Source organism: Haemaphysalis longicornis, unplaced genomic scaffold (assembly GCF_048455015.1).
Source record: "Haemaphysalis longicornis isolate Haplotype H1 unplaced genomic scaffold, Haemaphysalis longicornis Haplotype H1 scaffold_30, whole genome shotgun sequence".
In the NCBI taxonomy this organism is placed as follows: domain Eukaryota; kingdom Metazoa; phylum Arthropoda; class Arachnida; order Ixodida; family Ixodidae; genus Haemaphysalis; species Haemaphysalis longicornis.
In genome coordinates, this window is record NW_027526336.1 from 1,248,591 (window position 1) to 1,273,198 (window position 24,608).

General features: G+C 46.6%; 2 protein-coding genes across 2 annotated transcripts; both read left to right on the forward strand.

The window, feature by feature from the left end:
- Nucleotides 1-923: 923 nt before the first annotated feature.
- Nucleotides 924-8,223, forward strand: LOC144177742 (uncharacterized). Its single transcript, XM_077705322.1, has 4 exons — nt 924-1,512; nt 1,692-1,846; nt 7,526-7,674; nt 8,114-8,223. The coding sequence occupies exons 1-4, from the start codon at nt 961-963 to the stop codon at nt 8,221-8,223; spliced, it is 966 nt and encodes a 321-aa protein (XP_077561448.1). The 5' UTR covers nt 924-960.
- On the forward strand, nt 7,837-9,729 carry LOC144177701 (uncharacterized). The gene is made up of 3 exons (XM_077705277.1): nt 7,837-8,978; nt 9,047-9,122; nt 9,178-9,729. The coding sequence occupies exons 1-3, from the start codon at nt 8,741-8,743 to the stop codon at nt 9,272-9,274; spliced, it is 411 nt and encodes a 136-aa protein (XP_077561403.1). The 5' UTR covers nt 7,837-8,740; the 3' UTR covers nt 9,275-9,729.
- The last annotated feature ends 14,879 nt before the right edge of the window (nt 9,730-24,608 follow it).

Below are 24,608 nucleotides of genomic sequence, written 5' to 3' on the forward strand. Positions count from 1 at the left end.
AGAAGCGGTTTTGCCTTTGCATAAATATCAAGAAAGACTGTTTTCTGTTCATGTTGCCAAGCAGGCTTGGGGTAGCAACTTGGAGTTCCTTCCGTACTTAGCTAGAGGTAGTCCGACCATTTATAATTACTAAATAGTGATTACTAATTAACAACGACCCTGGCGGTGTGAGGAAGCGGTGTGTTCGGTTGAATAAAAATCAACAGATTGCTCTCACGGAGAGTTGCGTTCCTCCTGAACAGAACTTTAGTGACAGCTGCCGTTCCGCAACATTAGCATTCCTTATCGTTCCGTCTGGACGGAACGCTAGACAATTCCTTTTTTCTAGTGCTCTTTTGTTCACCTTATCCATAAGCTCCTCCTTTCTTTATTTGGGAACTAGGCGATACAGGTTTTCTGCCCAATTATGGGGTTGCGTCTGTGGTTTTATGTCAATTTGAGGCCCTTCTTTGTGGGTTATGTTGGGATACATGAGCAAAAAAAAACCGATACACCAACATGTAGGTGGTAGAATTATTACAGCTTGCCGCATATTTACCCACTAAAAAATGCGCTCAAACCAACTGTGGGCAGTACGAACTCCTGCTAGTTCTCGTTATGTAATTTGTTCAATTGCCTTGGTGTCATTCTGTAGCTGGCTCGAAGAGTCAATAGCTGCATATGCTTCTACCATCCTGAGGCAGACGCTATCAGTATACAAGAGCAGTTATAGGTGTTTTCACACTATGTCCTTTGTAATTGCTCATCTCCAGAGGCAAGCACCCCACAAATAGTTAGAAAGTGCAGGAGTGTGACGTGTCACATGGTTTATGACTCCCACTTTTTAGGAACTATGCGCACATCACTAGCGCGTATTTGCACATTTATATGTTTCCTGACATTTTGTTTTTCTTGCGATGCATTTTGCTGGTGCACATGTAGTAAAGAGACATTGTGTTTTACAGAAAACGTGCTGAAAATATGCACAAAGCAGTGCCTCTGATGAACACCAACACTGCAACCATCACGGCTGATTGCAGATCACCTCAGTCTGCGTCAAGTCATGAAGCTATGGCTGACTACTGGGACGGCCTTGGAATTCAGGAGCTTTTGCCAGAGCTTTCCTTTGAGAGGGACGTCAGTGTCCCGACAGCACAGAATGGAGGCGTGTGTGGAAGAAGAGTTGTGTCTGTGGGCTACTTCATGAAGGCTGCTCAAGAGCTTGGCGAACACCGGTGCCCTTTTCCTGGTGGAGGACACTTTGAGTTTGAAGAGGAACGAAGGATTGGCCTTTGGTCGGAGTTTAAATTCCAGTGTAGCGGTTGCCATGAGGTTACAAAAGTCACTACCGACCCTGTTGCAGAGCCCACCCCTCTCGCAGAGAAGGCAGCTCTTGGCGTAAACGATGCTACTGTCTGGGCGTTCACGAGTATCGGGTCTGGGCATTCACATTTGGAGGAGGCACTGTCTGTCATGGAAATTCCTGTCATGTGCAAAAAAACGTTCCTGCGTCGAGAGGAGGCACTTGGAAAGGCAAGTGCTTTGGCATGTTTCCATGTTTTGTTTCTGCCCTCTCTGTCCAGTGTTTTGCTCTACCTAATGATTCCAAATATTTGTTGGGCCAATTCTTGTTACGTTCGCTTACGTTCAGTTAGAACCAATGGGTGATTTACAATGTGTCCACTACGTTTCCACTACGTTTGATTTTTCAGCAATGGAAAGCTGTGCTCCTGGGACAAATGTTAGAAGCTGGAAAAGAGGAAAAGAGGCTGGCGGAAGCAGCTGGCGATTTCTGCGAGGATGGCTGCACCCCAAAGATTACAGTGGTGGTTGATGGTGGCTGGTCCCACAGGAGCCACGGCCACAGGTATTCTGCAAATTCTGGTGTGACCGTCATCATAGGTAAGCGCACAAAAAAGCTCCTCTACTTGGGTGTGAGAAACAAGCTGTGCAGCACTTGTGCGTTCTACGCGAGGAAAAATGTTGAGGCAAAAAAGCACACCTGCTACAAGAACTGGGATCAAAGCTCAGGAGCCATGGAGGCAGATGTCCTGGTTGAGGGATTCCAGCGAAGCAAGGAGATGCACGAAGTTGAGTATCGCACCTTTATAGGCGATGGGGATTCGTCTGTATACCATCAGATTCAGTCAAAGGTTGACTACGGTCGTTTTGTTCAGAAGCACGAGTGTGCGAACCATGTGGTCAAGTGCTACACTTCCCGCCTCTATGCCATCGCTAAGGAAAGCAAAGGCGGCCGGCCCATGCTGTCGGGCCCGAGAATAAAGTGCATCAAGAACGGTGCACGCAAGGCTGTCAGTCACTACGCCGAAGTATTGCGAGAGCATCCAAGTAATGAAAGGCAGCTTGCTCGAGAATTGGCCGCTGACTTGAGAAATGGTCCCAAACATGTGTTTGGCTGCCATGACGGCTGCAAGAGTTACTTTTGTGATGGCACAAATTTTAGCGTGCCACTTCCCGTAATCTTGCACACGTTAGTACACAACAGATAAACTGACTTATTCAGAATCCAACTGACTGCTTAACCTAAACCAGAGAAAGGGCCGGCGAAGCGTACTGAACCCTTCAACTACGCAGCAGCCGCTCCATCCAGCAGCCACAATTTGTGTTGCAATAGCACGGAAGGCCATTTCAATGAACACAGCCAGAGAGCCAATTACGCTTTAGAAACTATTATATACTTCATTTCAGTCTTTCTCACCCTGTTGTCCCATCCCTGTATTTGATAACCATTATGTTATATTTTTGTCTTTTCAGCTTGCTGTAAGATACAAAGGTCTTTTGCCAGTTTGTGTGCCTCTGTAGGGCTCATGACTTTTGCTTAGTGCAAATAAAGGCCTTTGTTGTTACCCTTGCTTGTTAATTTTTGTTTTGCAAAGTTTTCAGGAAAAGCAGCTGAGTTCGGTATGCCAGGAAACAACATGCAACCGCGAGAGGAACATTTACCAGCCGAAAGCCATTGTCAACGAAACTGGTTCCTATTTCGTGCAAAACCTTCATGTAGTTAGCATGTTCAGTAACCTTGTTCATTTCAAGCAAGTGAAGAAATTTGTGTACCATTGCGCGTTGATTGGCAAGCACATCTTTCTTCTGATGAACTTAATGTAACATTACATAGCCGAGAGTATTTCAAGGGTCAATAAAAGTTCCTTCGCAGCAGCTTTGGTGAATCTCTGCCTCCTGCATCCGAGTATGCCAGCTTTCTTTTTTTTTATTCACATTCCAAGCGCAGCAAAGTTTGTATGGAGGCAGCGGCGTTGGAAGTTTTGTCTCCAATAAACAGCTGTGTCAGTGCCTATACTGTTGCAGTTCGACCTCACGTGTGACCTCAAAACGTGTGACCTCAGTTTGCTGGGAAAGGTGGCATCTAACTTTGTTGACAGAGCAAAATTATGCAATGATCTTGGCGCTGTAATGACCCCGTTGCTGGACGGAAAATTTTCATTCAGCCAAGCACATGCAATATAATTACTGATTAGCTCATTCCTGTCAGATCGAATGCAATCTCTGGAAAATTTGGTGACTGGGTGATGGCACCATAAATAGCCGATGGTGGTGGTCAGTGGCGTAGCCAGAAATTTATTTCGGGGGGGGGGGTTGCGCCCCAACCCTAATGCGTGTATATATATATATATATATATATATATATATATATATATATATATATATATATATATATATATATATATATATATACATATATATATATATATATATATATATATATATATGTATATATACATATATGTATATATATATATATATATATACATATATGTATATATATATATATATATATATATATATATATATATATATATATATATACAGGACAACATTCAACATTACATTTTAACACATTTGAAAGACAAGAAAACATCCAGCAATAAAAATTTCTGGGGGTTTGAACCCCCCAAACCTCCCCCCCTGGCTACGCCACTGGTGGTGGTAAAAACGTTTGCGCAAAGAAAATAAATGTCACGAAAACTAAGGTTAGGTGCACGATTTGAACCTATGCTAGGGTATGCCCGTCCAGTCCCACACGCGTCCCTTGCACCACGACTAATTAGATCTTACTCACTACAAGGTGAAACGGGAAAGCCCGGCCCCGTCCATTGAGCCGCCACGGCCGTAGAGTGCCGCGTACCTCCCGTTGCGGCCAGAGAGTCGTGGGTTCGAAACCGGGCATGGCCTAAGTATTTTTTTTATAGTAGAGTGCGGACGCCGACGCCGCCGGACATAGACCCGAGCAAGAGATGCTTCGCATCTAAAATAGAAAAGCCCCCCCCCCCCCACCCACATCGATGTGGCAATGTCAACAAGCTGTTTGGGAGGTACTATCAGTTGTCTTGTTCAATGAAACGATTCATTGAAAACAAAATGGAAATTGGAAATTAGCTTCTCCGCAAGTGTATATATGCTCGGTAAAATAAACTCTGAACAACGGTATCAACATAAAATACAACAATACTTTCTTAAATTTAGGCTTTGATTTCTACCTGGAGAGTGAAGCTACGACGTAGCAGTCTTCCTATACAGTTTTTTTTTCTTTTTGAATAAAAGGCAACCCTGTAGAAAGTGGAAGGAAGAACGCCGAGCGGCCCAAACAATTCGCTATATGCCATAGCTATTCTCATAGCTATGGAACCACAGACATATTGTGTTGAAGTGAACAATCAAAGTGCCATAACAACGCTTTATTCGAACCATCTTCCCCTGCCCATATTCCCAGATCCCACAACAGGGCCGCTTGGCCTCCTTTCTCAAATAAAGTCATCCTTCTCCTCTCAAACACTTTCAAAACGCCATCAGCAAACAACTACAAAGAGCCGCGACCAGGCTCCCATTCAGAGGGACTTCCTCAGATAGGGAAGGGGTGTCGTGGGTTGCGGAGGTGAATTCGCTACGGTATTGTGGAAGGGAGGGTGGGGGGTGCTTGTAGGCTCGGAGGTTCAGCTTTTCTCCAATTTATGTGCAGCGAGAATTCTTTTTTCTTGAAGTAAAAAAAAAACTGTTTACCGTGTTGACTCGCGGTGTCCTGCCTAGAGTTCATACAAGAAGCTGCGTGCGCCTAACTCACCGTGAAGGAAAACCGCAGGGGCCTGGCGGTTCCACCTGGCCCTAAGCCCTCTTCACGGTGCATTAGGCGGACTGTTCACAACGATGTAGCCTCCACAATGCTGTACGCAGCTTCTGGTATGAGCTACCACGCACGAGCTAAGGAAGAACGCAACAAGGGTGAGCACTGACTCGAAACGGGAGCTTATAAGTAGTTATAATCGCATTTGAAAATGGAAAAAAAAATCTGTTCGGTGTTCCCGCTAATGGGTTAGTATTCTGCCTTCCGACCAAGAGAGAAACTACATAGTGCAAGCAGGCCAAACAAACGCAGAAAGGCTTTAGTTGATGGTGTCGCGTGTTTCGATCTTTTTTTTTATATGTATAATAATTCTGAACAGCATGTTCTGGCGTCGACAGAGAAGCCAACATTGCCGCCGTGCATACGTCGAGGGTGTTGTTGATGAATGAGCAAGTGGAAAACCGCCGTGGAAAACAACCCCCATACAACCTAACAGCAGCGTATATTTACCTTCCCCCCGCCAAATAAAAATAAAACAAGAAAACATCGTCGCGTGTCGCCAAGAGTCCGACCCTCAATCTTGGCCGATTCGTTTCACCCGGCGTGACCAAAGCTAGCGTTTTGGCAGAACTCTTTACTCAGACGGCGCTATTGTTCTCTACATCTGGAAGCAAGTTAGTTCGCTCCTCCAGCACCAACATCCTGTTGAAAGGTTAGGATAAGTGGAACCAGAAGCAAGGGAGAGGAACTCAAGAACAAGAGGGATAGCCAGCTGCCTTTGGAAGTTCAGCCTGACACAGGTGTAGGGCAGCGACAGCACCGTGAATAGAGATTTCACTGGTAAAAAAAGAAAAGACAGGTGGCCTCACAAAAATAATAATCATAATAAATCTATAACATGGAAGCGTGTGGACCGAAAACCCGTGACATGCTGAGGTGCAAAGTGATGAACAGAGGTAAAAACGAAGCAACCTGCCGTATAGTGACTTACTGTGAACATAACAAAAAACGCCATGAACGAGAACGAAATCAACGGAAACGCGAAGAACAGAATCAAAGGATTTGTGGAGACAAATTTATACCCATCACAAAAATATAAATGGCACCGAATAGTCCGTACACGGAAGTGTCCGGGTCCCGCGTAAAAGGTACACGCTCCGCGTCCACGGCCATCTATCTCCACACTCCGCTTGCTTTTGCCAGAGGAAAAAGTGCTAGCTTTCTTTCATATTATTCTATTGGTTCATCGTCTGTGTAAACCGCGAGAAAGAGAAAGCCTTGTTACAAATGAGAAGGTTTGCCTGGGCGAATTTTGAGATAAAGTATCGATTTGCTTGGATTGGCAGGTTGGTTCACCATTCATGATTACTGCAAACTTCAAACCATCCGCAACCAAATAAATTTGGTTGCAGGTGGTTGAGAAAAACATTTTCGATAAAACGGCTTCGATAAATCGTCCATCGATAAAAAGGCGTTCGATAAAACGGGGTTCGATTAAACGGCGTTGGATAAACTGTCCGGACACCGTTGCGGTTATAATAGCTGCCACATCTCAAGATGCGCCTGCTTGAGATGACATACAAGTGGACTAGAACATGAAAATGAGGTAATGCTGATGGAGAAAACATTGCTTCCTCAAAAATATGCCAATGTGCAAACGTTCTAAGCAAAGCGTTATGCCAAATTGAAATTTATTATTCTTTGTGTTCTTTTTCTTGATCAAAACAAGCTGTATTTTGTCATGGTTACACAAGCCGTTCGATCCTTCAATTCAGTCTCAGAGCAGGTAAACATACGCGAACGCCGATTTCTCTACCGTTTGCACATTCGTAGGACACAAACCACATGAAAGAAGAAAAAAAAACACGGCGATTTTTCTATTTTTATTAATTTTTTTTAGTGTGAGAAAGGCAACTTCGGTGGAATGTCAACGCTGGCAGCCGTCGCTTTCTATTTTTCTTGATCCGCTCAGTCTGTGTGTCTTCTGGCTCTTGGAAAAAATGTCAGCTGCTGGTAATCGCTCGTCCCATAGCGCTTGCTAGTTTTACCCGTACATCTGTAGAGTGCGGTTTGCTAAAAATGGGTCCCGCACCAATGACTCCAGCAAAAGCGAAAGTGAAAAAATATCTCTCCCATGACACCTTAGGAAATCGCGCGAAAACGTGGACGAAGAGAAGGCAAAGACAGACGTGTCTGTTTGCCTTCTCTCCGTCCACGTTTTCGCGCGGTTTCCCAAGGTGTCATGTGTACCCAGCTAGCCCAACGTTTGCTTTAGTCATCTCTTCCAAGTACTGCTTATGGGAGAACGGAAGGGGGAGGGGGAAGATATGAGACAGGAGGGAACGGTGGCCTTTGATGGCGAATCACGTGTTTTGTATATTCCCGACCTGTCCTCACCATGGAATGTGTTTTCACTCTCCGGATCGTCACTAAACCCATCTCCCCTAGCATGACAGCGCACCATCCTCAACTGCGGCAGAGAGAGGGAACAATCACGTGGTTTACGCTGTCGATAGCTGGTCACCTATACCAGGGGTTATTGCTGTCTTCTCAGCGGACTGACGGAGATCGTGCGGCAACGGTAAGCAAGCTTATCAGCAATATTTTCTCATTTCTAGCTAAAATGTGTACAAATGCCGGACAGATTTTGTAGCATATTTGCAAATGAGGCCTTCCACGCGTTATCTTGAGGCTCTTGGGGTGTAACTGAGCAGTCAGTACCTATGTAGGTTGTAGTTGAACACATTCCAGTAATGCAGTGCAGACTTACGGCGAAACACAGTTTCTTGATATTCATCATGAAAACCAGCACAAGGAACACAAGGACAAAAGAAAAGGGGACGACGGCACAGCGCTGACAGTTTCGTCTTACTCCTTTTTTGTTGATGCCAGGTACGCGTGGCTTTTCAAACAAAGACAACCGAGTTCACGGTGCAAAATCTAATGGCATCGGTCGCTTTTACTGAATGGGGTTGGGGCAGGAGCGCATTCTCGTTGTTCGGCCGAACTTACACAGTCTGTGATGTTTGCTCGCAGATGTTCACCAACTCCCCTGCGGCGCTGTGGGGGCACCAGTTAGTCGGCGACAGCATGCTGACGAGGCTGGCGGTGCAAACTTCAGGCTTGCCTCGTCGCGCAATAGGTGAGACTGGTGGCAGTTCTATCACTCGGCTACAAAGCTGAGCTGCTAATAGAGAGTTTAGCATAGCGGCTCCCGTACGCTACGCTAAGTTTAGCGGGTCCCGACTGCGCGTGCGCGCGCGGGGCGAGGTGCGGAACGAATGTGCGCATTCCTTCCGCGGAGCGGGCGCCCATGCCTTGCTGAGACTGCGACGAATTTGTTCGGGTGAAGGGGGATCTCTTTGCCCTCTCCGCGCGCGCATGCGCAGTAGGGTCCCGCTACCCGCTAAACCTAGCGTAGCGTACGGGAGCCGCTATGCTAAAAATCTCTAATAAGTGTGTAAGCGTTGCGTGTTGCTGACCGCCTGAATTTTCTTTCGCACCCAGAGAGCCCAACGCTTGTACCGGGTTGCCGTGCGCGGAGGCTGATTAGTTGCTTGAGAAACCTCCGCCACATGGAGCCCAGGGTCGTCCTGATGATCGGCACCAACGACCTGCGTCTGGTTTGCACAACAGATGCAATTCTGCCTCTGAGCTAAGGGTATGCTCAGAATTTCTGCATCAACACTGCCATTTTCATTCTTCTTTTTTTCACAGGCCAGAACCATGGACGACGCGTACCAATTGATTGCGGATTTGGAGGTCGTATTGGCGCTGTTACTCGGACGCGGATGTGGTGTTGTCGTGATGACGCTGCCGCCGGTGGCCCGCGCTGCGCGGTCCAGCTCCCACTGGCGAATTCTGAATGCCGTGAACGCGTGGATCCTCGGGCTGACTATGGGTTCTATGTCTCTCTTTACGACAGTTTGCGGCAGAGAATAACCTGTTCGTTGCGCTACTTTCACGCAGACGGAGTTGTTGCTCTTGAAATCCATCGCCTCTTTGTGCTGGGCAGACGTCGTGTCCGCTATTGCCTGTACGAGCGGTAAGTTGTCCCGGCTACATTGGTTGTAGTGTAATCAACACTGACACATTTACAGGCGGATGGGGTCGGACCGGCGGCTGGACATGGTGCACTGGAACGAAAAGGCGATGGGTCGTGTGACGATGGTGCTGAGGGACGTGATCGGCGCCTGAACACACCCTCCTCCTCTTCTCAGCAAAAGAAAAAAAAAAAAACGGATAAGTATCAGTTGCACTGCTTTCAAAAGAACTCGATTATTTCGCAATCTGTTCATACGTAATTTCACACCGACCATACATTTAGGATTCAATTTCCGTTGCAAAAGCACGTAGACTCGGAATTTGTTTGTTTATTTTATCCTTTACCTAGTGATTTTTTTCAATTTCACTTCTATGTCCTTTTTCCCCTTCAGGTATGCATAAACTTCCTTAGTACGTAGAAAAAATATTTTTATAGCTGAACTAAATGTCCTGACCGCCATTTCACTATTTCGTTTTGCTGGCCGCATCCGGCATGATTATTTCAAGCGTAGTCATAAATAATCAAAATTAGTCCCGAGAACACCCCATTGTATTGACGAAACATTCCCGTGATATTTTATAACGCGCGTTTTGCTATTGCACTAGCATCACTGCCCCATTGCAGGTTATATTGGCTCTTCTTATAGATCATTTGTTTTTGCTCATAGCGTGCACATATCTCACCCATTCTTTTTTTCCTTTTTTACAGCGGAGTTCGGCCACGGCCAACTCCCACCGGGAAGCAAGGTTGGGTTGAAAAGCAATTTCCTGCGATCTCCTGCGCTTGCCTGTGGGAGCTGAAGCCGCTGAGCGACGTATATGCTGAAGCTGATATGGTCTTCGCACTTCGCCTCCCCCCCTCTCATACCACCAGCTGCAATATTTATGTTGGAAGGTAAATAAATATTTCCTCTGACTCGGCGTGCTATGCTCAGTTTCATCCGGTGTAAAGCCGTGATTGCAGTGCAAAGCGTGTGGGCTGAAAGGTTCTAGGAAATGTTGACTGCCGCAGTGATATGTTGGTTATATTTTCGAGGCGATCACGTGGGATGCCACAAAGACATGTGATGTCGGAAAAAAAATTTCGAACAGTAGCACCAGGATAAATTCAACAGCGCACCTGTCGCTTCCTTTGACCGGACAAAATGCTTTCGGCATCTTTTGACCTCTATCTTGAACATGCATGATGAATTACGTTTGGTGCCGGAAGGCAAGAATAGAAGACAGGCCATCTGATACTTGCGCATATGGCGCAGTCTATTATATTTGCAGTATTATGTATGTAATACGATAAAAAAACTTTTGTACCAGACTTAGCTTGCAACCCATACTAGGGTCCAAAGGTGTTCTGATTCCGGCTAAAGTTGCCATGACATCAACACAGAGGACATTATTGCACAGCGGGAAAGACGAGGATAGAAGGAAATACGCGAGGCCCCTGCCGACGATTTAGCGGCGGTTCATTGAGAAAAACCGCCTGAAATATATCAAGAGACGCCGATAATTTTCACAATATCTCTCTCTTCATTCCTTTACACCGAGCTTTCTTTCTGCTCTTTTAGTAATGTGCGCTGGCAATCTTGGCGACATATGTATTGCTCATTCGTCCAACGTTTCACCCCAACAACAGTGAAACGTTTAGTTGATTATTCTGTTTTATTTCTGCTACGCGCGTGTACAGAGCAAAAGCTCTTCAGCGCGATTTCGGAGGCCGAGCGCCGAGCAACTCGCGGCGAGAAAGAAGGCAGGGCCAATCCAGCAACCCCCCCCCCCCGTGCACGGCGGCGAACAGAATCGGTTGGTCATGGTTCAGGTTCGGACAAAAAGAGCGTCTCCCCTCGCGAATCGCAGGCGGAGGGGAGGGGACGCCGGTACGGGGCACATCGCGCCCGGAAAGCCTGTGCCGGTATTTTCGTCCGCCACGGGTGGGTGGCGTAGTCTGGTGGCAAACTCTGAACTAATTCCAACATGGCGGGTGTGAGACCGCCACCTTAATTGTTTTGATTGTGTTAGTGACCAAAGTAGTAGCGTGGCTGTCTTGATCATTGTGTAAGCGTAGTGCCATAATAGATGATTTGAGAGGAATAGGCTGATTATTAAGCTTCAATGAGAACAGTTCGTGAGTTGGTTGCATTCTGAATTTGGGGCAATTAAGTACCACGACGTACTCCGATTTTTCAGGTGAGGCCTGCATACCAACACCGCCATTTAAAACCAGTGATGGGTGTAAGGGTACGTGTAGGCGCATAATTCTGGGAAGTGTCGTTTCCTTGCATCATCTGATGCCAGACATTCAGTCAGTACGTGGAGAACTGTATGTCGTTGTCCGCACTTCTCTCAAGCTGGTGGTGGCGCCCGGTTCAAAAGATATGAGGGCATAGCGTGTGTGTGGCCTATTAATAATCCCCACTTTGTTCCTTTTCTCTGTATTGTATTTGGCTATGTGTGGTTTTATAATGCACTGTTTCTTTTTCATTTGTATGTTCCACTGTACCTGTCAGCGCCTCTGAAGCATACTGTGAAATTTTGGCTTCATGTCTAGGTAGCGAGCATGTGGGATATCTACAACACTGCGAATTGCAGCCACAGCGTATGGTGGTCAGTGATTTCATTGCTCTAAATGCCGCTGTGCCCACGTACCCAGCATACTAATAAAGTCAATTTTCGAGCATACGCGAACATTAAGGATTTTGGCAATTTAAAATGAAGTTTCATGTTGATTCTCCTGAATAAATAGCTAGTACTACGCCCTGGAAGTCTGTAAAAATAATGGAACTGTGTATTCTCCTTTGTATAATGTGTTCTACAGTGGCTAAAATGCCGTGTGCTTCTGCAGTAAAAAATACTGGTATTTTTGTTAGTTGTCTTTGTAATAGCAAATGTTTGGCCGTGTGCATGACACAGGAGTTGCGAACTTGGATGCATCTGTGTAAAACGTTGTGTAAGGATATTTGTATCGCAGTTGCTGGAAATGCTGTAAGGTGAGTTCTCTTGTGCAGTTTCTTGTTAGTGGCTCTAAAAGATAAATCACAAGACACTGGAGACATTTTCCAAAGAGCAACATGGTTCGTGATCAATGTTTTGTAAGTCTCACTCAAAAAAAAAAAAGAAATTCCAAGCTCCTAAGTGTACACGTTCACTCTTAGCGAAAAGCGCATAGATATAGAGGGGCGACTGAAAAACACGTGCATGGTAAGGTGTCGTTGATAATAATCGAGGAAGGGTGATTTTTTATGGTCGTTGTGTTCGCGCTGTACAATAGGTCCGTATGCAAGCGCTGGTCTTCCAGACACTACTGGTCACATTCCACGCATGCGCTTTGTGTACGACTCGTTCCGAAAGCTCCTGACGAAAGGCGAAGCTCCAGATACAGAGCAGGGTCAGGCATTTTTAAATCGGTTTTCGGGGCTCACCGGTACACTCCGCTCTTATAGTCCAACTGCGACGGCGCTAAACTGGTGTAGAGACGTAGCAGGCGCATTTTATCGGCGATGTAGGAGTGGTGGAATTTGACTTTTGACATTGCAAAAGCAGTCGTATGAGCCTGGATAGGTTTTTCAGCATAAAAGCACAAAGTAGATATTCCTCTAAGGGCAGTTGTATCCGATAACGGTACCTGGCCAAAGTGCATTGCGTTGTTTTTGCAGAAACATTTGAGCCTCTTAAGAGTCGAAGACCAGTTCCTTGTGCGGTTATCGGCTGAAGTCATTGAGTTTTTAAAGGAATGTAATGGCATAAGCTATATGAAACGCTCTTTCGACGTAAAAGATTTTTTTTACTCTTTGCCACATCGTGAACTGTTGCTTTGCCGCGCAGTCAGTGACAAGCTGACGCACGGACACACTTGAAAATGCTGTTTATTCACCCCAAGAAGAGCACGGCTTTTCGATCCGAGTCACTAGATCCAACGCGCCAGTAGATCCAACGAGTCATCACATCCATTCGTGGATCTACTGACTCGGTGGATCTAGTGACGCGTTGGATCTAGTGACTCGGTTGGATCTACTGACCCGTTGGATCTAGCGACGCGTTGGATCTAATGACTCGGATGGATGTACCGACCCTTTGGATCTTATGACTCGTTGGATCTAGTGACTCGGTGGGGCGGGAGGGAGAGGAGGGTTATTAGGGCAGGAACATTTTTGCCCCCGTCGCCTTCCCTTCCGGCTTTACAAAATGAACAAAAGGGCGCCCCTCAGCTTACTGCTTGGGTAGCGGGTATGCTTTCTAGCGCTGCACGTCTTTATTTATTCTTTTTCCACAGCTCGTGGTGAGTTCGTAAGTCCACACAACACTTTCAAAAGAAAGGGGCAACGTCTTTTGAGACTAACCACGCTGCGAGCACTCGGCTATCAGTCAGGGAGTAAGGAAAATGTAAAAAAAGTTAGGAAAAAGGGTTGCGGCGACCACTGCAGATTAGTCACGGGAAAGTGCGCCTGCTATCAGGACGTTCATGTGAAAGGTACACGTGACGGCGGTTGCGAGGGGACCGCGGGATGGGGATATTTTGTGCACAGGTTCTCCGAAACCCTGACTTTGGACGGGGGAGGGGGCGGGGTGCCTTACTATTAATTTTAGTTCGCCGTGGCAGCCGCTAGGAGGACCGGTGCTGGAAAGATCCATTTAACCTTATAACGCAGGAGTCGTTGTCGGTTTTCTCTCTCTTTTTTTACATTTTCAGATATAATTATCATTTTCACAACTTAGGTTAGTTTTCGGTGTCATAACTTTTTTCTGTTCGCTAGGTTGTGTTAGATTCGTTAACATTAGGCTACTTTAGTGGAAGGCGAAGCAGTGCCAGACTACGGCGCCTAGTATATTCTAGGCACTACAGCCCTACGGGGCGTTTTTCATCAAAACAATGCCTGTGGGCGTCCCTTTAGTGGGGGTCTTATAATACCGTCGGACGGCATATAGACACAGCCTCATATAAATGCACTCGACTTCCTTGAAACGATTTTTCGTGTAATTATTTGTTGAGAATCGTTCCTCGATGACGTTTTATTCTTTTTTTTTCGGCATCTCCGATTGCACTGGAAAAAACATGTATTGATACTGCAGTAAAGTCTGCATGCAGACTTCAGACGTCGCCTACGTCGTCTTCTTGACCCCAACCGCGGCCGGAGCCCCGCTAGCAGTTCCCGGTCCGCCGGACTCCTGATCTATTTCTCTGAATACGCGCTGCCCGCGGACCGCACGCGGCCGTCGGACCTTTCGATTCGAACCTATTTATTACAAATGTTCTTGTTCGCAATTCTGCATTATTTTAGGCCAGGTGATGGTTATGCGGCATTGTCAAAAACGACTGTTTATTTGTTGAATATTTGGTGGAATATTTGCACCTTTCGGAAGCTTGGCTTTAAAAACGCAGAAAACCAAATCGAACAACTTCAGCTGCGGTGCGCACAGTTGGTAGCAATTAAAATGCGAAAACTTCGTATAAAAACGGAACATCTGTCCTGTTCAGCTGTTAGACAGCGAAGCTGTTAGACAGCGAAGCTGTTAGATACTAATGAAAATGATGTTACGAAAAGAGTTACAAAAGCTCTTTGAATTGCAATTTAGCAATACAGTTGATTCATATTAATACGAACTCCATGAGGACCGCAAACAGCTTCGAAATAACACAGCTTTCAAATAAGCAGAATCCCGTCATGGTGGCTCAGTGGCCAATGCATTGTGCTGCTGGGCCCAAGGACGCGGGTTCGATTCCCGGCCGTGGCAGCCACTTTTCCGATGGAAGCGAAAACGCCGGTGTGTTCGAGATTTCGGCGCACGTTAAAGATTTCCATGTGGTCCAATTTATTCCGGAGCACTCCACTACGGCACGCCTCATCGCCTGCGAAGCGTCGGTGCGTTAAACCTCACAATCAATCAATCAATCAATCAATCAATCAATCAATCAATCAATCAATCAATCAATCAATCAATCAATCAATCAATCAATCAACCAATCAATCAATCAATCAATCAATCAATCAATCAATCAATCAATCAATCAATCAATCAATCAATCAATCAATCAATCAATCAATCAATCGATCAATCAGTCAGTCAGTCAATCAATCAATCAATCAATCAATCAATCAATCAATCAATCAATCAATCAATCAAACAAACAGAAAGCACCATGAAAGCATTGCCATGACTACGCTACACGTCTTCCTTCTTGCAATTTTGGTCGGAACCTCGACTTTCCTCGCAAATTCAAGCGCACGGCATTTTTTGTCCTGAGTGTTAAGACTCATCGCTATAGTTGGAGCTTGAAGCGTCCAGCACGCAATCTACTTACACGGAGTTGTGTGCAGCAAAGAACGTACAAAAAACGTAGGGATTCGTACGTTGGCGCGAGTTTCAACGGAACTGGCTGTGCGCAGCCGCAGTTGCCTAGGCGCCGACATAACACGGTACACGGTGGTGTTTTGGCGCCGAAAAATTTGAATTTCATCGAGAAATGACGGCCACACGTATGTTTTTATTCAAAATACCTTCCAATTACCCGACATAATTGGTTTTGGCTTCGAATTATCGGGCTATTTTTCCATTGAATTGCACGTATAATTGCCGAGACCAGCTAAACATCACTTCAAGTTAACCGAAAATTCTGATTAGGCTTCTTTTCTCTATGGAGTAGATTTTATCTTGTTTGCGAGCGTATTGATCGGAATGTTTTAGGAGTAGCGTCATTATGTTCGTTCTATCAAAACTGCGACTGGTAAAATACCCATAATATCGCCTAAGCGATACTCGGTGACAACTTAAGAACGGCACCGGAAGTTGCCGCTGTGCCTTATCACTGTAGTCGGATGTTTCTCCGCGCGGCGCAAGTAGCGCGTTACTGGGAATATTTTGAACATGGCGTGAGCCGTTTTCGTGATTTCTTGGACTTAATATGCTTATAAACTACTCCAGTGACGACAAACAAACTGCGTGAGACAAGGCAGACGATATCACGCATTCATAGCAAACCCCTTTCAAAACGCGCCCGCACTGATGTCACGGGTCCGGCGCTTTGGCGGAGTGATACACTACATGAGGTGGTGCCGTTCTTGAGTTGTAACCGGGTATAAAACTCCCCACGACCATGTAGCCGCCTCAGAAGTCAGAGTTCATTTATATGTTTCGGGGTCTTCTTAAGAAAACAAGAGTTACAGCCATTTTCTGTAACAATTCTCATCCCGTAGATGTTCACATCTTTACAACAAAAGAGAATTCCTCGACGCTTACCATTTCCCTGTGGACCACCTAATTACGACAAGTAAAGCCCCAACCACATGGAGCGATTTTGCAAGCGACTTGGGGAGCGACGCGACTAGCGACGAACTACTTTTCGCCGCGGACCAAGTCGCTCATCGAATCGCTCGGTTCTGGGTCGCCAGAAACAGTCGCTCGCCTCCCGGAAGCGGCCTCAGCGACTAGCCAATAGGAGAGCCCCTACGTAAGCACGCAACCTCCGGTTTTGGAAGAGAACGGGGGGAAGATTTTGCAAATCCACGCAGACGGCGTTTGCGGTGCAGCGGCAAAGAAAGCTTTGCGTGGCAAAGCTTGTGTACACGCTGAAGCAGAAGCAAGAAGGCTCCCGCACACACTGGGTGAGACCCGTGTGGGAAAAACGACGTCAAGAAAGCGAATTCTTCACGGCGTTCATGTTGGAGCCGAGAGACGAAGCACAGAAGTAAAAGCGTGCGCTATCGCTAACCCAAACCAGTTTTAGAGATGCAATGAAGTGCAAAAAGCAAGGTAGAAAGGCGTAATACTTTTTAGTCATGCTTTTTATGACAAATGAACAAAAAAAAATGTTTGCAAACAACCAGCGTACCAAGCGCGTTACTATGCGCAGTGCGGCAACATTGAAATCGCCATCCTCAGTCGCTCGAGCCGTCGCTGTCATGTGGTTGCCTTGGCGAGCGACAGTGGTTCGGCGCTTGCGGATCCTAGTCGCGTCGCTCGTCGCGTCGCTGGAAAAATCGCTCCATGTGGTTAGCGCTTTAATGAACTCGCCGTGATGAAAGATCTGTCAGGCCGTACCATAATTTTACCTGAGATGTCTATGCTGGATTTAAAGCAACAGCAGTTTCCCGATTAAGTTGGGGCTTTGTCGCAAAGCGTAATCTGCAGAACAATCCTGCTGACATAACAGAGCAAAGTAGAAATGCACATGAGTGAGGGACTTACAGCTGCACTGTAAAAAAATAACTTCATTGCCACCTACTCGCAAAAAAAAGGGGTATAACAAATAGTTGAATAAAGGAAGACCAGGTGCAGTTTTCCGGCTTACTGCAATTTTTGCACATGTGATTACTATAAAGTTATTGAGCGCAGTACAATGACTTTTCCGCAGCCAATGCATGGGCAAAAGCTTCCTTTGTGCGCAGTTTCAAGTTTATAACTTTGTTCTCCAAGGCTTCATGGCCTTTGAAATATCCCTTTGAAGTGTATGAGTAGTAACTTTTGATATTTAATGACACGCAAACTATTCGGATTTTCATATCCGAGTTCACTGCTTGGTCAGTGCGAAACATCACTTTTTCTTGTGAATTAACTAGGTTCCCGTCCAGTTATATTTTTCAGCAGGAAAGCTGGGGAGGAATCAATAATAACGGAGGGATTGTTCGTTGATATTCCGTCTTGCACGCCAACTGGAAGTTGGGGTGGCTTTGCGCTTTCCGGCGGACTTCTCGTTGCCAAAGTAAAATGAGGGCCATGAAGAAGAAGTTTGCAGTATGACAACGAAATTTATGCACGCATATTTGCATTTGTGTAAGATGGTAAAACAGGGTAAACCATCCGTATTGACGACCTCTGAACAAATCTCTGTTCGGCGAATCCGATTCGCTCTTTCCAGCGACGCCAGTGACACCGCGTTGAATTTGTCCAAAGCCGGGATACGGTGATGGGCGGACCGGTATATGTCGCTCCGGCGGCATCCGTGCGGCTTCGCAGAAGCGAAAGGAAAATAGATATCGCAAGTATAGTAATCGACAATGCCGTCTAAATAATCAGAAAATATAGGCTGAACGAGCGTTCATATTATCTCAACTTTCTTGAGGGTGTAGAAGCAGCGGGTAAATGTGAAAGAGTTTTCAGACTTACCGGTGTCTGCTGCGGAGAAAAACGTAAGCCTTCCGGAACCACCTGTGCGTACGTGGTGCCTAAATTATTATTTACTGAATTACGTCTGCCACATTTAATAGTTCTTTGCTATGAGGGTGCCGATTTTGTAGGCTCTTTGTATCACCATGTGATCGTCTTTTTCGGTAACTATTTACATTCATTACCGCATAATGTGTCAACCGATCTTGGCTTATGTGTTGATAAATTGCCGTAATTACACTTTCAAACATATAAGCAGCAGAGGCTGTCCAATCCGCTTGCTTTTATTTTCAATAAAGAAACAAATAAAAACTTTTTGCACGCGAAGGCGAGAAGCAAATGTCGGGATGCGTTTATTGATTAATGACTGAATATACAAATAATTATGTCGAAGCAAGATGTTTTAGCAATGACAAAAAAGTAACTGGTTCTGATAGTTCAAATGCGAGCTCTTGAATGCATTTGGCAGCCCCCGTTTTCGTTTTGGTAATAAGCATTGACGCACTTAAAAATTTTACCGGCAGTCAGATCAACATAACGTAATTTCAGCCAGACGATTTCTCTTAAAATAGTTACTACAATCCAAAAGCGCACCTGTAAATTACTCCCTGTATTTTCATGTACGCTTCAATATCACACGTAGGCTTATAATTTTGCGTTATATATAATGCTAACACGTACGTTCGTTTGTGTACAACTTGAAACGACGTAATAGGAGCCTCGTATTCATGGTTTGACTGCCCAAAGTGACAACTAGGTTTTACGACACCCAAGCAAAACACCGTAATACGCACATATCGCCCGCGCATGGTGCGCATGCGCTTCTGCTTAGTATGCACACAGGGAAATGAACACGTTCAAATTAAAACGTGCACTGCGATGACGTACACTGCAATAATATCCCAAAACTTAGCGTTGTACCGTATGCAGCAGGTTGTTTGCCCAAGGAGGCGGGATTGTACTGAAACCACTTCAGTGTGGCCTGAGCCTTGCGCAGCGGATTGCCTCGCAGCGCTTTTTACACCGCAGCAGACACCCTGAAACGAATCGAATGTTGTCTCGCAATCTGCAACGTATGCATGTTTGTTTTTCAAGAAAGTAGTTGTTTCAAGCGGAACTACGGGGTTTTAGGCCGCTATTGATGCTGGCGCACATGCTGCTACGAAGTATGCTACTGAAGTGTACTAGAAGAAAGAAAACTTCTAGTACACTCTAATACTACGAAGGCTAGGAGGTCACCGTCCCGTCCGCCATTGCCGTTTTCCGCAGCGCCACCTGTAGGGGCTGGAAAAAGCGGATAGAGCAGAGCACCGTACACAAAAATACCGGAATACTGAAATATACGTCTACTCGCGGTGAAGGATTTTTCACCTTCCCCCTCGCGTCTCTTATTCCTCGGGCGCCCACGTCGTCCGCTTCAGCGCGTTCTTGGAAAACTGTGCATTGAGCTCCTGAATGGGTTGCCTTAGCTAGCGGACGCTGCCGCGCGCATTCATTTAAGTGACACGAATGGTAGCGGTGGCCCGATCCAAGTCCAAAAGTTCTAGGCGAGCTCCCCACGAAGCCGGCACCATGCACGCCCCTTCCGCCATTCCCATGTGCCGAGAGAAATTCGGGGAGGGGCAGGTGGCTGACCCTCAGGGCGAACGTCCATCGGGATTCAGAATCTAACATTTGAGGAAAAAAAAAATAGAATAACACATTCGTTTTGGGGGTATTTTTACAGGGCCTTTTCGGTGCATGAACATACGATTACACGCACAGTTAAGCACCCGCATCTTCCACTGCTGGTCGATTTCGGTACAAACAGACGTAGGTGATCCAGGAATTGATGATAGAAAAAAAAACAGTGAAAAGTTGCAATCAATTACAGACTTTTTTTATGTTAATAATATTTTCTTTATCCCGGCATAATCATAAGTGCAGTGAATTTCTTCGAAACAAATTCTCCAGTAATTGTGTATTAAAGAGGGTTCCTCAATCGTGTTCTATTGATTTGTCTTCGGGCAGTTTCTCAAAGATTTATTTTTCTTAAAACGTGGTCTGTTCTCTTATTGTAATATTTATGCATAATTATGAATCCACATATTTTTAAACGATTGAAATTGTAGGTATTTACTAAGGATCGTTCCTCATTACTCTTTCATTTATTTACCTTTCTTGTAAATGTTCTTTGAATGGCAGCGCTAACGACTGAAACGAATTACTGAAATTGTGAATTTGTGACGACTTAGTTATGCTCTCTGTTTATTTTTAATTGCGAAATGAATGCATATATAATTCACAGTTGAGACATGGCCTGTACAAAATCAGTACCACTTCAATGGTGAAAAAATCTTGCATTCAATTCGTTCTTTCTTTCACACTTAGGCATTTAGAGAGTGCAAGTACATCAACCGGTTATTCGTGGATGCTAGTAAACAAAAACAAACTGATGAACACAACGACCTCCCAATTCCGAGAAATACAAGCACGCGCAGTTCCTCCCTTTGGATGTAATGACTCATTGAATCTAGTGACGCGTTGGATCTAAGGACTCGGATGGATCTCTTGACTCATTGGATCAATTGACGCGTTGGATCTAGTGACTCGGTTGGATCTCTTGACTCGTTGGATCTTCTGACTCGGGCATCACGTGACCTAGTCGATTTCCTGACTCGTTGGATCTAATGACCCGTTGGATCTAGTGACCATAAGCGTTTCACCTACACCCTCGCGTCTCCCATCCCTCCGGGTGTAGGCCCGTTCGTCACATGGCGTTTCGTCATAGGCCGGTTCGTAATAGGCGGTTTGGTCACAGGATCATTCGTCATAGGACATTTTGTCACTTAGGGAAGTTCGTCACAGGAACGGTAAAACAAAATTTGCGGTGTGTTTTTAGACGTAAGTGGTGATAAGGCATCACTCATTATCTTTCGTACATCTTGCATAATGGTTGCTGGGTGAGAAAGTGTAATTGTACCTAATTTGTACGTGTTGTTCTCACAAATTACGTGATTCCCGCAATGGACCTTTTTCCAGTGCCGGTCCCTCTAGCGGCCGCCACGGCGAACTAAAAATGGCAGTAAGGCACACCTCCAAGAAAGTTTGGCTTTCGGAGAACTCGTGCACAAAATATCCTGGTCCTGCTGCCCCTCCCGCACTGACCCGTCACCCGCACCTTTCACATGAATGTCACGGTAGCAGGCGAACGTTCTCGTGACTAATCTGGCGTGTTCGAAGCGCCCCCCCCCCCCTTTTTTTTCATTTTCGTAACCCCCTCACTGGCAGCCATGTGCTGGCAGCATGGTCAGTCTCAAGCGTCTTCGCCCCTTTTCTTAGAAAGCCATTATTGTATGCACGTACGAACCACCACGAGGAGTCCAAAGAGAAAAAAAAAAAAGAAAACGTGCAGATTATAGCCGCTCCCTAAGCAGCCTGCCGAAAACACAGAAAAGGGGGGCCCGCGTTCTTCGTTGTAGCCCGTCTTCCAAGAACTTTATTACACTACATCCCCGCCTCACTTTTCTGTCTAGGGTTGTGAACTCCTGTCGATAGCTTGAGTGTAAGTGAGTAAAAAACATTTTATTGATGCGGTGAAGTGGGAAGTTATCAACACACGCCACCCTACATGCCCACTCTGGGTTGCATTCTTTGCTGAACTTTCCCAGAGGGTACGGGCCGCAAAGAGAGAAAAAAAAAGAAAACCTGTGCCTCACTTGCCGAGAGAAATTCGGGGAGGGACAAGTCGCTGACCCTTGGGGAGAACGCCCATCGGGATCCAGAATCCAAAATTTGCTATACAACAACAAAAACAACAACAAAAAAAAAGAAAATAGAATAACACCTTTGTTTTGGCGGCATTTTTAGAAGGCCTTTTCGGTGCATCAACATACCATTACACGCACAGTTAGGTAGCCGCACGGCTACATAGTGGAGTTGCAATGAATTAGATTTTTTCATGTTCATTTTTAATAATTATAAGGGCACTCGATTTCTTCGAAACGATTTCTACAGTAATTGTGTATTAAAGATGGCTCCGCTATCATGTTGTATTGATTTGAACCCCAAGAAAGACGGGCAGTGCAGGTTTTCTCGTTGGATGTAAAGTCTCGTTGGATCTAATGACTCGGTTGGATCTAGTGACGCGTTGGATCTATTGACGCGTTGGATCTAGTGACTCGGTTGGATCTAGTGATGCGTTGGATCTATTGACGCGTTGGATCTAGTGACACGGTTGGATCTCTTGACTCGTTGGATCTTCTGACTCGGGCATCACGTGACCTAGTGGATCTCCTGACTCGTTGGATCTAATGACCTGTTGGTTCTAGTGACCATAAGCGGCTTTTCGACTTCTCTAAAGCAAGGTTCCAAAGCGTCTCCCCCTGCATTGTCCATTCCCCCGCGGAGTCGGGGACGGCGTCGGCGAGGGAAAGGGCCCCTTCGCGGGGAGCACTAATTAGCGCGCTGTCGGGAGGCGCCGACACAGACTGCGCTTCCGCTGGGGGGCAGGAACGCAACATTCCTTCCCTCCTTAGAAGAGCGCCTGGTAGGGGTCAGGGGGTTGTTGCTGCCGTGTGCATTTGCGTTGGTCGACGGCTTGGGGGTGCAACGAAGACCAGAGCTGCCCGTCTGCACATATGGTTGTCGGCGTCGCAGCGGCGCTTTCCATAATGAAATGCCAGGCCGTGTTGATGGGTGGTGACGCACAATTTTCTTCAGAAGGGGCTTGTTTGCTTGAAGACGGCCTCAGCTGTCGGAGCTGATTGAGAGAGAGAGAGATAAAAACTTTTATTGACGCCACTGGCCTAAGGGGCCGCCATGGCGGCCACGGCTTGTGCTCGGGTGACCAGTGGGCGCTGGGAGTCTTCGTCCGAGCGGCCCAGGGCCTCCGTCCAGTGGTCAGGGGAAGTTATGGTGGGGTGGGGGTCAGAGGGGCAGGCCCACATGTGGTGTTGCACTGTGGATTTAGCGCCACAATGCGGGCAGAGCGGAGAGGGGTAGGCGGATGGGTAAATGTGATGAAGGAGGGCCCGGTTGGGGAGTGATTCCGTTTGGAGGAGGCGCCAAAGCCGTTCCTCCGAGGGGGTTAGGGATGGGTGAGCCGGGGGCAGCGTGTTGCGGGAGAGGCGGTAGTAATCTGTAACCTCCCTGTAAGTGGTGAGGGAGTCTCTGGCGGAGTAAACTCCTTGACGGGAAGTGGTCTCGTCAGGCGCACGGGTGACGAGTGCTCGTGCCGCCCTGTGAGCCCACTCCGCGCCATCTAGTCCCGTGTGTGCCGGTAACCAAAGGAGCTCCGTGGGATGCTGGGGGGCTGAATTTTGGAGCAGAATTTTGCAGGCTAGCGTGGAGATACAACCGCTAGCAAAATTTTTGATGGCCGTTTTTGAATCAGATAATATTAGATCAGGGGGAGGCCGGTGTGCGAGAGCCAGGGCTATGGCCACCTCTTCCGCAACATGTGGGGTTGTGGTGGGAATAGTGAGAGACGTCAGAGGAGTAATAGTCGGCGAGGAGACGACAGCCACAGTGAAGGCCGGCTTGTGCCTGTGTGCTGCAGCGTCTACGTAGAAGGTGTTTGGCGAGGGGGGGAAAGTGGAAACGAGGGCACGCGCTCGAGCAGCTCGTCGGGCAGTATGATGAATAGGGTTCATATTGCGGGGGAGTGGCCGGATTGTGATGTTATCTCTATAATCGGGTGGAATGCGAGCCGTGGGGGTTGATGTAAGAGGAGTATGCATTTGTGCCTTCTTAAGTAAGAGTTGGCCAGGTGTGTGTTTAGCCAGGCGATGTATCTGACCCGTACGATGCGCTTCGATTAATTCGCCCAGGGAGTTGTAGGTGCCGGTGGCCCATAGTTTGGCAGTGGATGCGTGAGGAGGCAAGCCGAGAGCAGCCCTGTACGCCTTACGGATGAGTCCATCTACTTTGGTGACCTCCGTGGTAGAAAGGGACAGATATGGGAGGGAGTAGGTAATGCGGCTCAGTAGAAATGCCTGGATAAATCGGCAGCGGTCCTTCTCCGTCGGGCCGTGGCCCCTAGCCGTTACGCGCCTCAGGAGGCCTATGATTTGGGTTACGTGTGAGGAAAGGGTGTGTAGGACCGATGTGTTTCGGCGATTGGACTGGATGACTAGGCCGAGTATTTTTATGCGATTCACAGTTGGTATACGAGCATTATCCAGATATACATGCACGCTGGGTGCTGTTTTAGGGGTGGCGGCGTATTGTGATAGCATGAGGAGTTCGGATTTTGATGGCGAGCACGTTAAACCTGCTTCCTGGGCTGCCTGTTGTACCGCTGAGACTCCTGCTTGAAGTGTTGCTTCTATATCCGCGTCACTGCCCCCAGTTACCCAAAGGGTGATGTCATCAGCGTACATACCATAACATAGCCGAGGAATATTGTCCAGGA

Bases quoted from the DNA above. Each gene is read 5' to 3' on its own strand.
- LOC144177742 (XM_077705322.1), top strand. From the start codon at position 961: ATGCACAAAGCAGTGCCTCTGATGAACACCAACACTGCAACCATCACG. The intron at 1,847-7,525 runs GTATTCTGCAAA...CATCTCCCCTAG, and splicing joins CACAGGAGCCACGGCCACAG to CATGACAGCGCACCATCCTC. The intron at 7,675-8,113 runs GCAATATTTTCT...GTTTGCTCGCAG, and splicing joins AACGGTAAGCAAGCTTATCA to ATGTTCACCAACTCCCCTGC.
- LOC144177701 (XM_077705277.1), top strand. From the start codon at position 8,741: ATGCTCAGAATTTCTGCATCAACACTGCCATTTTCATTCTTCTTTTTT. The intron at 8,979-9,046 runs GTTCTATGTCTC...ACTTTCACGCAG, and splicing joins GATCCTCGGGCTGACTATGG to ACGGAGTTGTTGCTCTTGAA. The intron at 9,123-9,177 runs GTAAGTTGTCCC...ACACATTTACAG, and splicing joins CGCTATTGCCTGTACGAGCG to GCGGATGGGGTCGGACCGGC.